Source organism: Clinocottus analis, unplaced genomic scaffold, assembly GCF_023055335.1.
Source record: "Clinocottus analis isolate CAN_PGR_092001 unplaced genomic scaffold, fCliAna1.0.p SCAF_25, whole genome shotgun sequence".
Lineage (NCBI taxonomy): Eukaryota > Metazoa > Chordata > Actinopteri > Perciformes > Cottidae > Clinocottus > Clinocottus analis.
In genome coordinates this window covers 2240979-2256280 of record NW_027175987.1, presented here as the reverse complement: position 1 = coordinate 2256280, position 15302 = coordinate 2240979, and the positions used below count along the sequence as shown (strand labels likewise).

The following is a 15302-nucleotide window of genomic DNA, read 5'->3' as shown; positions in this document are numbered from 1 at the left end:
CCTATAATTCGCAAAAACAAAAATCAAACATAAAAGAAAATCTGGAAAGAAATCTTCATCTTTTATGTTGTGTAATTATGTCAAATGCCCAAGCTCAGTTTATGGGGAAAGGAAGGTTTACCGCTTGATTATGTTCTACATATGGATTTAAATGTCTGAAAAAAAGATCAAATCAGTCAAAAAAAACCAATTGTTTGATTTTACTGATACCGCAGTGGTCTGCAGGAACCCAAACAACGAGGAAGTGAAGTCAATGTCAGCTAAATACACGGTGAAAGTGTACTTGACTAAATGTACTCAAGTATTCACCGCTGTTCTTTGGCCTTCTAAGTGATTTTGCGTCATCCCAAAACAGAAAATCAGGCCGCCCACCTGCTTTAAGTCTGTATGCAAATCTTGTTAACTGTTAATCTCCATCCAAGCGAGGACGGGGAGGGGGGGAGGGAAGAAAGGGGGGGCGCTGTATAGAAGTATTTTCTCTGGAAGGGGTCATGCAGATACTTTACAAGGAGCAGGAGTACACAAACCTCAGAACGAAACCCTCTGGGTTACTTGAAAGAAAACACACAAGTCGCTTACTCTTTTTATCTTTTCACAAACTCATTCAACCCAGTCGCTCACGCAATCCCACCCATCATCACCAAACACACAACCTTCCACCCTTACCGCCACACACACACACACACACACACACACACACACACACACACACACACACACACACACACACACACACAAACGGCAAAAGGCTATATTCTGTCTCCTATGACGGGATAACAGCCCGACCTGCACCGGCATGAGTCTGCGTCCGTATCGCACCATCTCAGAGGGATAAAGGAGTTAGCGTGCCTCCATCGAGATGTGTCCTGTTCCACCTGGTGGAGATGAATGCTCTCTATCCCATGACACATCTCGAACACGGCGGAGCAGACGGATCACTGAAACCGCCTGGGAGACCGCCGCTCCTACCCTCGATCCTTATTGCCGCGGAGCTCTTTGAACCCTTTAAAGGGATGAAAACGTCCTGTGAGAGGTCAAAGGTGAGAGGAGAGAGGCGCCGCCATGCAGCAAGGCCGCACTGCCAAGTGTCACGATATCCAAACATATAATAACCTCATCGTGAAAAGACTAATCCTCTCTCAGACATTAAAGTCTTTATCGCTCCGATGCACCATCTGATATGACCACAGATGCTGGAAAGAGTGTAACAAGTTGCATGGCTCGCTTCTTAAATGTTTTGCGTGATATGAACCAGACAAAAACAACATCTCATATCAACAATGCCTACGAAATTGTTCGGCTGCCTGAAGCTGCTGCGACATACAGTATGATCTATGTAAATATTCCATTATAGAGACGTATAGAAAAGTAGGTCAGGGATTGCGATGGCAAAATGAGCTTGAAGAATAGAAAGGCACAGCTTTGGAAAGTGAAATTGGCAATGCAGTGTTGCATTCCAAATTCTGTACCAAAATCTGCTTGAATGTTACATTTTATTAGCCGTTTTTCCATTATTAGAAGTCTTAGGACATTTAGGAATCATACTCGAATAAAAACATCTTTTTAAAGCAGTTTTCATAACCCTGATGTTAAGTTTAAGGTCCCAAATAAACATTATTTTAAACCTAATTCAGAATCATGCAATACAGAAATAGACCAGTTAGACCTCTTTGGCGTATAAGTGGCTATAAACCATGTAATGTATGTAAATTTGTGTATTTTGTCACCTTCATCAAATGTGTTTGTGGCAAAGGTAATCACTTAGATCATTTTCTACATTTTAAAAAGGTCAAAAGAAAAGAAAATACATATTTTAAAAGAAAATTATTGTTCTCATCAGCAGGGGAGCCTCCGAGGCCCCAAACAAATAGCAAGTAAAGCTAAAATATACAAAACACAGGCTTAACCATGATCACAGGTGAACAAAGTACCTGCAACAAAGAACATTGCAGACGCCAAGTGTCAAATTAAGAACTAGAGCACAGTACTGTTGCTTTGAGAAACAGAAACACTCTCACCAATGAAATATATAAAAAAAAAAAAAAAATTTAAAAAGGGATCATTTTTAATGTTCATTGCATCAGCATATTTCCATTCTTACCGGATGCAAAATGGGTTCCGTTGCGCATGTTTCTAGATCAAAAGTGAGACGCTGTTTGTAAAAGTTACATTGAAAAAGACACACCGGTTGCTAAAATACGGACAGAACCAGGAATGTGGGAGAGAAGTGTGGAGCGTTTGGCCCCGGTGAGCCTCTGAGAAAATCTCCTAATTTGCTACTTCCACATGGACCTTTGCTTTCTCCAGGGCTGCACCTACTCATTTATTTCATTGAAATCAGTCCGAATTGGGGTGGTTTACAATTGACACAACGAGTTTTGGCATGACCTTTTCTCCTTGCTGTAAATGGGTACTCATCGAATCTGTAGGGGGAGGTTGGGGTGCTGGAGGAGGGCCGGGGGGGGAGGGAGTACAGGGAGGGTTTTGGGAGGAGGGGGAGTGGGAGGGGGGAAGCTGCGTTGGCTGGGGGCCGATGGGTGGAAATCACAGCAGTGAAAATGGCAGTGCAGTGAAAGAGGGGCCTGATTGCATTGGGACAGCGTGCGAGAAGGAGCAGCATGCTCAGCCCAATCAGAGCGGCATAAGGAAAAAGTGCTCTTATCAACGAGTAATGGCCCACTTGACAATCACACAGGCACAAAACTGCTCTATTTAACGCTGATTGCAAAAACTGCTGCCCCCCCATCTCAGAGCAGCATGACTCCCCGACATCTCCCTGCCACCTCCCAGCTTACAGCCAAGACCCCTTTCCTGAATGGAATTTATAATCACCCCTCTTCCATTTCTACGCTAATTGTTATTTTAAGACTTATAGGTTGTGTATTAGGCATTTGGAGACGGTGAAACGTCTGCCGGGATGACCGTGTTTATTGCGGCGCATCCATCTCTATTCCACCTGCTTGACAGGTAGTGAACAGCGAGTGTGTGTCGACGCCTGTTTGTCCACTGCTCAGCGCTGCTGTGGTGCACATCTGTACATGTGAAGGTTAGAAGGGATTCATTTCTGGAAAGCATGTTCTACGCAGCTCTGATGGTTAATGAAATACTTTGAGAAGATGTTAGATCACTGTGGTCTTAGAAAACACTTTTTTATCGTCTAATTTCGCCTCACAACACACATTTCTTGGACACACACAGTATGTGTGTCTTGATTTGGCAGTGGACACTGTAACATCAAGCTGCTGCTCTTTGTTATACTTATATACTATATACAGAATACCACTAACAACAGTAGTTATTAATAGTTGTATAGGAAATTATTTCCCCTTTTTCTTATAAGGAAACTGCAACAACTTATTCTAATTGTGTGTTTTTCATACTCCTATAAGAATAACAACCCCTACTCTGATACTCATGTCTTTAGATTTATATAAATAAGGATTCAAACTGTGCTGTGAAATGTCTTATAACTAAAAACCGTTGTGGCTACACAAACAACATACACATTGATTCAACCGCCACATGTACACAGATGTTGATTTTATCATTAATCACAGTCGAAAAACATTTCTTCTCCTGTCTCTCATCACCTCTCCTCTCCTCTCTCATCCCTCGCTCTGCTTCTCTCCTTCTGTGTCGCGCGGCCCGGTCGTCTCAGACATCCACAGGTGTGTGCCGGCGTCCTGGTGTGAGACCAGAGGAGAAGAGAGCGATGTCACGATGCCGGTGAGTGAAAATAAGCACCGACCTCAGTGTGAGTCCACCAAGCAACGCTCAGCCAGTCAAAAGAGAATAAAGAAATTGGGGGGGAAATATGAATGTTAATTATGATACATTAAATTTAGCTCATTTAAATAAATTACCTCCTATTCTGTACGTCTTCCTTATATTCTTGTATTTCTTTGTATTTTCCAGATATGAGGGGGAATTAAAAGAAGATGAGGTGACACTTTATAATAACTATTTCCCTTTTCTGTTGAGAAGATAACTCAGACTGGTGTTAGCTTTGAGGCACTGCTTAAAAATGCGTCATGAAGCATAGATCGTGCACTTTAGATGGGGTCACACAAAATACTTAACTAAGGACTAGTAACTACCTGAATTAATAATGAATTGCAGTATCAAAATCCGTTTATAAAGCACATGTTAACCGTTAGTGCGTCATATAAGTTCTTAATTGGTTTGCAATATATTCTTAATTTTCAAATGGGGAATCCATCATTTAAAAAGTATGAAAACCCAATCATGAAACGCATAATAATCAAGCCTATTAATCAAGAATAAAACATGTATAACTGTGTTTATGAATGACATACTAATGAGTTACTGATGCTTTATACAGGATGAATGAAGTGTTTACTCATGCTTTACTAATGCTAAATAATGTGTGTATTATAAAGTGTTACCGAATATGGATGTAGCCTTGCAGCAGGGTAACAAAAATACATGTTCTTTATTATGATGATGATGATGATGATGATGGTAATGTTGATGTTGATGATTATTCGTTCAGCAGTCATAGTGCTGTGTACGTGCTGTACTCCGCTCTACAGTTTACACATTGTAATGCTTGATGTTTTCCAATCGTAATCAGTAAAAGTTCCCAAAAGTCCAGTAAAAGCTCAACTGGATCACAAAGATTGTGTCTTTATCCTGCAGGTGCTGTGTGTGTCCCTTCATGTTGTCACGTGAAGGTCAGTGTGTGCAACTCTGGTTTATTTTGTAAGAAAAACCTCAAACTTGTGTCAAATGCAAACGGTCAAGACTTGAAAAAGACTGTAACGCCTCTGGATATCAGACTTTAGTTTTACCCTCTGCACGATATATATATATATATATATATATATATATATTCATGCACATAAAAACAAGTCAGTCAAAGCAAATTTATGTAATACACATGATTGTGTCAGCAGATAGCAGCAAATAAATACTTTGCATAAGTAAATGCGTAAATGATGTAGACAAGCTCTATGGATTCATAAGAGAAGCTCAGTGCTGGTTATAGTATTTATGTTATCCAATTTTATGATTTAAGATTATAGATAATACATATCATTTCAAATATATGTATACAAATATATATATATATATATATATATATATATATTTATATATATGTATATATATATATATATATATATATGTATATATATTATATTATATTATATTATATGCTGTTGCAGATCTTCTTCCTTTTCTTCTTCCTCCAGTGTTCTCATCACAGAGTCTCAAGTGACCAGACTTGGACCCATGCTGAGACTCTAGAGCAGAATACTTCAATTGATTATGAAAATGAGCAGTTTATGCCATAAAATTCAAAAACTATGTTTTACATATTGTAGGAGCATATTATCAAGACCCTGAGACACTGAAGGATGGGCAGCAGGAAGCAAAGCCACCACACTTATGTTTTTAAAAATATGTAAAACATGTGATCAGATAAGACATTCATAATGAGTTGATGTCGTCCTAGTGAGTTTCACACTAGACATGGTGAGTTTATTCGTATACACTAATAGAAAATGTGAACTGTCTTGTTAGAAATAGTTCTTCACATCTCCACAAGAGGGCCACAGAGGACCTGCAGTTTAAGTGCATCTTGGTAAACTGCAGAAAAGAAAAATAGAATATTTTATATACACACACACGTCTCTGATTACTCTCTCACACGATTTTTCCACTGGTCAAATCACTTAACATTACAAATCTCTAGGTATTTTATAGTCATTATTCTGCCTCTACTTTAAAACTTATTATCTAAATTGAATCAAATGATTGAACATAACTAAGTAAGATTTTGAGGTTATTGTAATTCCATTTTCTGCGATACTTTCCACGTCTACTCCACTACATTTCAGAGGGAACAATTGTAATTTTTACTCCACTAAATCTATCTGACAGCCGCAGTAACTATAATTACTTTACAGAGATTTTGTACACACACACACACACACACACACACACACACACACACACACACACACACACACACACACACACACACACACACACACACACACACACACACACACACACACACACACACATACATACAAACATATGATGAGATAAAATAATCCTGTATTATTTCCACTTCCGGTTGCTAAACGTAACAACATTAGCTAGCTCTTTTACCAAAGTAGAAGATCTGAGTATTTTCATGACTTATTTAAGCTTTAAGGCATTTTACTACAGCAGGGAACTTAGAAGAAGCTCACACACTCGGCTATTTATCAGACGGCCAGACATAAATGTAATTAAACTTATGAATGAATTTGTCTAAAAACATGTACTTCGGAGTGTGTGAGCGAGTGTATTGTGATAATATCTGTAACTTATCTATGTTAGTGGGACTCTCTGTAAGTGGAAACCAGCTCCATTGGCAGCCCCGTCACGTGACCTCCCATGGCAACCGGCGAGTGTCATCAGTTCCGCTCCGGGAGGAGCGCAGCCGCAGTCCCGCGCAGCCGCAGTTCCTCTCAGCCGAGAACCAGCTGACCGACTTTATAACAACTCCGCCGGGTTCATTCTGACTTTACATCGGCACAGGTGTCTTCCAGCGAACCCCGCGGCCATTCTTACCTGAGATATTGTTTGTTTGTTTGCTTTTTCGGTTCGAGCTGAAAACCATGAGTCACCTCAACCCAGGGTGAGTTCAATTTAATGTTTAATATTTACTTTCTTAATTAATTCTTCCTGACGTTATAATTGCTGTAATTGCTCCAAAACAGTTAAACGAACTAATTGAGACAAGTATGTCTTTGGAGTAAAATGTCGAGTCACTGAAGAGGCACAATTAACTACTTTTAATTGGCTCTTAAATTATGCTAATTCTGCTGTTATGCAACGTGCGTCACCAAACAAGAAGAAGCACGAGCGTTACAAAGTCACCGCAGAGAAATAATTGACTACTTTTAAGTTAATGATACTTTTAGGCTTCGCCCTACTGTACTAATACTTCAACCAAAAACAACAACAACAACAACAACAACAACAACAAAAAGTGCTTCAAGTTTAACAACTCGTGACATTGAACACAACCTGAAAAGACCAGAAGAAACAAAGATGGAGAGTGATGAAAACACTCTTTTTGTCAAAGAGGCATTGGGATCCTTAATTGTGTAAAATGCAAATGTGCAGTCTTTTACCACTAGTTGGATGTAATAAGTACATGTACTCAAGTACTTAAGTAAATATTTTAACTTCATGTTTAGTGTTAACTTATTGAAGTGCAACTTCAAACTTCCACTCCACTACAATGACATATTTCTACTTTTTCTCTCTTATTATACATATATACATATAATGACAGCTATCGTGGCATGACAGATTAAGATTTTATCTTGAAAACACTTCATAAAATATGATGCATTATAATGGATTAAACTTTGTGAAGTAGTTCAAATTAGCACCCCTCACCTAAAACTGCAGTGTGGTATAAGTAGCATAACACGCCGATGCGTCATTATCGTGCATTATTACACTTTTACTTCTATATTTCTTTCATACTACTGTAATAATAAAACAGTTCTTGTGTACTTGTGCAAGTACATTTTTAATGCCTGCCTTTCGAGTGTTGGATTTGATTTGAGTCCAGATGCTTATTTTGTCCTTTGATATGCAACCAAGTCAGACTTATTTTACTGTTTTTATGATTTTTAGGATTTATGATAATTTATTTAGCACATTTCAGTATCAAGGCAATTCAAAGTGCTTTACATAAAACATCAGAAGCCTTGAGACAAAGTACAAAAGAAACACATTATAAAAGGACGTTGACATACAATTAAAAACAACCGTTAAAGAGGGAAGAATAGGTTATTAAAACACGCTAAAATATTATAAGACGGATAAAATACAAGAATAAAAGACACAGTGCAGTCTAAGAAATTGATATCTTTTTTAATTGATAAACGGAAAGTCTTCAGCCTTGGTTTAAATAACTTGAAATGTAGTTTTCTGAAGTTTGCTCCAGATTTATGAAGCATAAAATGTATTCCAGAAGTACAATATACATCCTGATAATCACGTCAGAGGCTCAACGAACCTCCTTGAGTTGAGTCAACATATGCCAATTGTCAGGCTGGTGTACCAATAGACCGACGTCAAGATCAACGCTGTGGCACATTAGCACAACATATTGTTGCGCAACGTGTCTCCTCAAAGCATCAAAGGGTCAGAGAAAGTCTTGGTAAAAAAAGAAGAAGAAAAAAAGGCACTTGATAGTTCGACAACCATGTTGTGGCTCAAAGAGAAACCGCAGCCAGAGCTGAAGAGCACCAGAGACAAACACGCCAGGTGCACAAAGAGGAGGCCGACGGGGTTAAGTGTGCCGGCCCCTCTGACTCCTGTGCGTAACCGGACACCGGTAACAGACCCCGCAGTTGTAAGATCCTGTTGTCTCGTACACAAATGCCGGAGGAAATCAAATCTGTGTTGGAAAAACACTTTCAGACTTGCCGGGCTGCGGACGACCTGGTGTCTCATTAATGAAGACAAGACAACAACAACCAACCAACAAACCAACACGGTGTTGTGCCCCACTACACCGTCCTGTTGAGATTCTGTTTTTCTTCCAACTGTAATCAAGAACTCTCCAGTTACGCACGGAGAGGACGACATTTAAAGTCTGGGTGCCATCGAGTTGAGCCTTTTCTAATGAAGTGTCTTTGGCCAGGATTAATTGAGTCTTTTTGTTGTTGTTATTGGTCTCGTTTCTGCAGACTTATTTCCGTCTACAACAGTCTCACAGACAGACATCTGGCTGGATACTTCAGCAACTCTCGGATCAGGAGACACCTGCAGAGAGCCGGACTGGTACGTTGGCGGGTTGATGATATTTAGTGGGGGACGAAATGTACACAACTACAACAACACTTAAATGGATGGTAAAGTGGTCGGTGCTGAGCAAATATGGTTGTGACCTTATTTAGTATTTATGAAATCATGGCTCTGATGACGATGGCGATGCATTGACATAACCGACCACCACCTGTCTGAAGTTTCTGATTCAAATGTCGCTAAATCCTAAAGTCAGAGGTTTGGGCAAATGGCATTACATTTGGTGAACAGTGCATTATTACTTTCCGAGTACTCGAAACTCAAAGTTTTTGGACTTGGGACTTTAGTTTGAAGACTTGAGACGAGCAACACAATGGCAAAACTTGGTCTCACCTCTGCCTGAAGTGCATATCGTCATCTTTCTTTCTCGATAAGCCCTGCAAATATCAAACCTGTAAAAAGTGTTCAGAGATTGTGTCAGGAAGCTGATAGAAAAAAAAAAGAGGCATTTACAGTATTCCGGATCAATCAGCTGTTGGCGACCTCATTTTGAAAGGTTGTTGTCTTCAAAGACCCGTAGCTTGAACCCTGCTGAGAGTGTTGCTGTCCTCAGATCACCAGGAGTGGGCGTATCGTTCCAGACAAGGAGTACAGACACAAGCTGATCCAGAGAGCCCACCAGAGACACGTTCGAGAATGTCTGGCCCAGGCCATTTTCCACAAGGTGCTGGAGATGGAGGTGGGAGAAACATATTGTACCAGGGACGAAAACACAATGTAAAACACTGTCAGCTAATCTGTGCTTCTCCTTGAATAATAAATTATGCAAATGCTTTCTGTGCCCCTCTCATACAGCGTGTCCATCAAATAGAGATCAAAAGGAAACTGGAGGAGTTTTCAAGGAGGGAAAGAGTGCATAAGATCAAAGTACATCATTTACATTTTAACACTGCTCCGTTGCTCTATTTTGTAACGCAATGACTCTTGAATCCTATGAAACAAAAACAACAAAACAGTATTAGCATTTACCATAATTTACAGTGCCATTTTTAATAAATCATTTTTGCGAGAGCTACAAAAACAATCTCAACAACATGAAATGAATCGTCTCGTTTGGAAGGTGGAGCGCTCGAAAAGGTATGAAGAAGACATCATCCGCATCCTGTCTCCACGCCCACCCACGGGTGCCAGGTGCATCCGGAAACAACACTCTGGGCCAGAGGGGGAGCACTCCGAATCCTCCGAGTCCGTGAGTCTAAACATCCGACCTGATTGAGTGGATATCAGATTCAGAACTTATTTATTGCCAAGTACGTTACACAAACGAGGAATTTGGCTCGGTGAACGGTGCGTCACAATTTACACAATAATAAAAGACATCATTTCAAATTAGAAAATATGATAAACAAGCAAGTAAGAGTATGTTAAAACAAGTACGTTATTAAAGTGTCGAGTCTATATTCATAGAGAAATGTTTTGCAAGAGTGTGTAACTGTAAGAAATCGTCCTCGGGATGTCACATTTATTAATTTGATCCAAGTTTTTAATCGAGTGCCGTTGAAATTTGACCTTTAATTACAGCATCTCCGTCATGCTAAGAAGGTTCGTAAATGCCACGACATGGTCCGTAAAATACTATGTCTGAGTGTAAAACTTCAACTTTTAGTTAAAAACCTTGATTATATATATTTATTGTTTTCCAAGATTAAAAAAAAAAAGTGAAATATGTTTTTATTGCCTGGTAAACAATGTTTCAAAATGCATTATCCCAATGCATTCAAGCCTGACAGCTGCACAGTTCGCTTAACGCTTGCCAAAGGTAATAAAATCCGCCCTCCAGCCCGTTTAAACATAATTAATTAACACGTTTCATCTTGTTAGTTTAATAGGTACCAAATATGCGGAATGTCTGTAATGAAAATGATTATCTGTGCGTGTTAATAGTTTGCATGTTTACACTCACACTTGGGTCTGGGCGACTGCCTCAGTGGTTAGCGTGCCTGTCTTTCAGTCACAGGATCAGTGGTTTGAACCCCAGCTCCGTTAGTCCACGTTGTTGTGTCCTTGAGCAGGACACTTAACCCCTAATTACTCCCTGTTGCTGTTTCGACAATGTATAGAGCAAAAAATGTAAGTCGCTAAATGTGATGTAATGGTTTAAAGAGCTGGCTCGGCTGCAGTTTGCTGTGTGTGCAGATAACAGTTTTAGGCAGCGAGTTATCTTTGTAACATAAAAAGTCACAGAGCTGATAATCCTGCCTTCGATTTCTGTGTTTACCCTGTAAAAGTTCCCGTCTTATGTCTGCAAACATCTCACAATTCAGCAGGTAGAGACTTGTTTGAAAGAAATCAACAATAATATGTTAAAAAAATGTCCTGAATTCACAGCCTTGTGTTCACAGCGGTGACGCTGATTTGACACTGTACTTTATTGCTTTCCATAGCGATACATGCACAGTGTTAGTAACTGGGCAGAACGCTGACTGTGTGTGTGTGTGTGTGTCACTGGTGCTGCAGCCGGGCTCGTCCCGACCCAACACGGCTCCGGGGAAGATGCAGAGGCCGGTGCGCCTGAAGCCGATCCACAGCAACAGCACCACAGCTTCGCTCAGACGCGGCTCCCCTCCCCGACTGCTGGAGTCCACCAATGACCACGAGCAGCCGCTCAACTGCACCGTGAGGCCGCGACACCTGAGAATCCTTCATTCATTCACCCCTTCATGTGCCTGCTCGGAAAGAGAGACCGTGCACGACACTTTTCCTGCACAGACAGAATTATATTAGTTTCTAGTTTCCAGTGAGATCAATATGAGCTTCCTTTAGTAACATTGTTTGAAAACTATGCATGACACTTTGCAGTTGTATAGGCAGTGTAAAAATTGTGAACTGTATTCATTATACAGTATGTTTTACAGCGGCATGCAAGCTCATCAACATATTTTGTGTAAAAGCAAGAAAAAAACAACAATTCCACATCACTTATGGAGGAACACTCCAATAAATCTTTGTCTATTTTTACAAGCACATTCACAAACGTATGACCTATTACCTTAATAAAACAACAACAGACACACTGCAGCCTTTCACAGTGTGTTTGTTAACCTCTCTCAAAGATGGACAAGGCGTCCCGGAGACGTTTGACCACAACGGAGCCCTCCCGTGGCATCTCGCCCTACTGCCTCCCGGTCATCAACAACTTTGTCACCCCGGTGCCTCCGGCCACAAAGAGGAAAGAGAGGGGGTCAAAGGTCACCATGAGCGGCACGCTCAGGGGCCGCAGACTGCGTCCCACCTCCAGCGGAGCGGACGTCAGTGAGGTCTGGATGTCTCTTGGTTTTCCTTGGAAACAAAACATTCCACCCCAAACCCTTTAGATGGATTACAGTTAACATTGAGTTCACAACAATTTAAAAAAAAAAATGTTGATTCATTGATTTTTGAAAGACTTAGCAGGATGAGGTCTGTGTGCCAAAATACTAAAACAGAAGATTGGAATCTGGACTGACAGATTGTTGTTAAACATTTATTTAACTCAGTGGTTACTAACCTTATGGATGGACAATTAGGGAAATAAATGTAAAGGATGAATTTGACACCATTACGAATCTCTTGCTGACCTTATTTTTGTCCATTTCAACTGTTTATATTGTTGTTAATCAGGAGAAAAATATCCAAGGTGAGATAATATTAAAAAGAAGACACAAGTCAGTGATATATTATAAGAATATTTTGCATTATATTATCGTGATATACGTTGTGTGAATGTCATCCAGACCTCGATAACACCTACCTGTGACGATCCGTCACATCAAATTTGGGACTAGGATATTAAAATAATTCTCCAAAGCTGGATTAAATTGATATCACACTGACGCTAACCTGTCCGGGTGTCTTTCCACCCAGGACCCGCCCATGCTGAGGAGCTCTGTGCAGCAGAGCAGAGTCTGTGTGAACTTGATGTACTTCGGTAAAGCGGTGCATCTCTCCCACGACCTGACGGACATGAGGGACGAGGTCAAGGTGTTTCAGCAACACTGTGGAGGAGAGAACCTGTGTGTTTTCAAGGGCAAGCTCCGCGAGGGAGGTCAGTGTGAGGATCTGTGATAGTCTGCAAGATATGTGTGTGTTTGTGTAAACAAACAAGGGATTTAGATCATGTAAGTGTGCATAACAGCATTTGAGAAAACAGGTGTCAACGAGTCTATAAATGTACTTTAAATTTTGTTATTCATGTGTCTTTAATATAGTTGTTGTCTATCATTATTTTTTAACCATATGTATGGATATTTAAAGATGCCTCGCATGATTTCAGATGATTTTGGGTTGTTGTCTCACAGATTCGATGTTCTTGGTCTTGAAAATCTTCCTCCCTCTTGTCCACATCCTCCACCTTCCCCTCAGAGACTTTCCAGTTTATCTCAAGGCGACACCGAGGCTTCCCCTTCAGCTTGACTTTCTTCCTGAACGGGCTGCAGGTGGAGCGGCTGAGCTCCTGCTGCGAGTTCAAACACAGGAAGGGCTCCAGACTCGGTGGCAGGCACGGACACTTTGGTTTCTGCAGCGTAGAGGGAGCCTCTCCCTGTTACAAGTAAGGTCACCTGCTGTGTCTAAAAAGAGGCAATCCGGCGTTGTATGTATTGGGGAGTACTACTGCTTATTGTGAAAACAAAATGGCTTCAAAAGTTTGAAAATGAATACAAGAAAGTGAGAGAAGTGAGTTTACCAGACCTCTGTAGTCTGTTGTTCATCTCTGCTTGAAGTTTGCAGCCAAAAATATCTCACCGAGGGTCAGAGGTCGAGTTGCACTGTGGGTAGTGTAGGCGCGATGTTTTTTTGTCATAGAATGTGTGGACAGTATCATACTCCTCAGTATCCTTCTCTCCTTTTCATAGTAATAATATCAAGCTTATAATATATCACGCTATTTTGTTCAGGTGCATCATAGCAATGGGATTGGACAAGAAACCCACTCCTCCACCAAAGAGGGTCAAAGAAGATGAAGGCAGAGAGGAGTCGCTCACCAGCCATAGGGATGCCCCCGGCATGGAGACGGAGAGGACTGCGGACGACGCTGCGTCCCATTCAGAGTGTGAAACCAGCCAACCACAGGACACCGAGACTCAAGTCAAAGAAGAATCAGCAGCCGGGGAGGACAAAGTCAGAGATGGTACGATGACAAAACACTAGAGTACAACAAAAAAAAAAGCATGTGCGCCAATAAAAAAATGTATACTTGTGTCAGACTTTGCAGATATTTACTCGACAGTGTACCATATGGAATCTTCCGCATGTCTTCCTCCTCAGATTACGAGGAAGACTTTGAAGGAGACGACGAGGGCCCTCCAGAAGACGTGGAGGCCAAAGAAAAGAAATCCTCGTCTCCATCTGGTGAAACTGAAAGGCAGGTTAATGAGAGAGACGCTTCTGAGACTGAAGACGACGAGAGGGATGGTGGGTTAAATCTCTTGTTTGAACACATGAGGAAAATCACTGAGAGTAAAGTACCATTTAATCACACACTATTTATTCATTTGACAACCGCTTTTACAGCAAAACAGAATAATTCTGCAGCCTATATTTCAATGAGATGTTGAACTTTATATACGTGTCATCTGTAAAGTAGTAATCTTGTGAAAGGGTTAATCATGCATCAAATCACTGTGAAAGGATTTTTTTCCTTCTGTTAATATATAAATAAAAACATTCTTTATCTTTCTTGCACAGAGGACTTAAAGTCTCCTTCGGGCTCCAGCTCCTCAGGCAGCGACCGGGATGAGAGCGAGGCTGAAGACACCAAAGACTCCAGAGAGGACGAGAAAGCAGAGCAACCTAAAGAGGTCGATCAGGAGGAGACCGCTGTTCCACCCGACAAAGAAGAAGATGAACCGAACCCGGAAGAAGCCGCTGCCGCCGAGGCCGAGCCGGCTGTGCTGAAAGACTCAGACGTACAGGACGCGACGGAGTCAGAGGCCTACGACACCAGCGTCACCTCGGGCAACGAGAATAAACAGAGTGGCGGCACCTCAGGAGACAAAGAGGTGGAGAAAACGGTAGATGAGAACAAACAGGAGGAGGAACCGGAGCGAGGTGAGTACAGACCAACAAATACAGCTCTGGAGCTTTCGCCTGAGTGAGAAATGGATCAGTCCATCTTTTATGGAGGTTTTTCCACTATGATAGCAACCAGAGCTTGTCGTCCACTGTATGTGTCGTGTCTGTGTGCAGCAGTTTCGACCTGACGACAGCTACATAACTACCACACGTCTGTGTTGTCAGTTTGTGATCATGAGTATGATAGTGGAAAAATGACATGTTTTATTGTTTTGCTTATTTTTCATGTGTTTGTGTGTGATGCTTTCCTGTCTGATCCCCTTTTTAAAGTCAAAGTCAATTTTTATTCAAAATGATTTTCGAGATGTCAATAAGAGATTCTAACCTGTGACAATATTTTAATTGTATTTGTATCACTTTAAGAAAGCCTGTTCTGACTTATGCTTGCTTTGCTGTTCTGGTTAAAG

General features: G+C 41.0%; 1 protein-coding gene across 1 annotated transcript in view; it reads left to right on the top strand.

The window, feature by feature from the left end:
- The first annotated feature begins 6467 nt into the window (after positions 1-6467).
- Positions 6468-15302, top strand: part of erich3 (glutamate-rich 3) — a 13918-nt gene continuing 5083 nt past the window's right edge. The window contains exons 1-12 of the mRNA XM_068591330.1: positions 6468-6652; positions 8727-8820; positions 9398-9523; positions 9640-9711; positions 9905-10033; positions 11302-11460; positions 11898-12101; positions 12688-12868; positions 13186-13372; positions 13719-13951; positions 14089-14235; positions 14509-14871. Of these exons, the coding sequence (XP_068447431.1) occupies positions 6633-6652; positions 8727-8820; positions 9398-9523; positions 9640-9711; positions 9905-10033; positions 11302-11460; positions 11898-12101; positions 12688-12868; positions 13186-13372; positions 13719-13951; positions 14089-14235; positions 14509-14871 (1915 nt within the window). The 5' untranslated portion in view covers positions 6468-6632. The remainder of the gene's footprint in view (positions 6653-8726; positions 8821-9397; positions 9524-9639; positions 9712-9904; positions 10034-11301; positions 11461-11897; positions 12102-12687; positions 12869-13185; positions 13373-13718; positions 13952-14088; positions 14236-14508; positions 14872-15302) is intronic.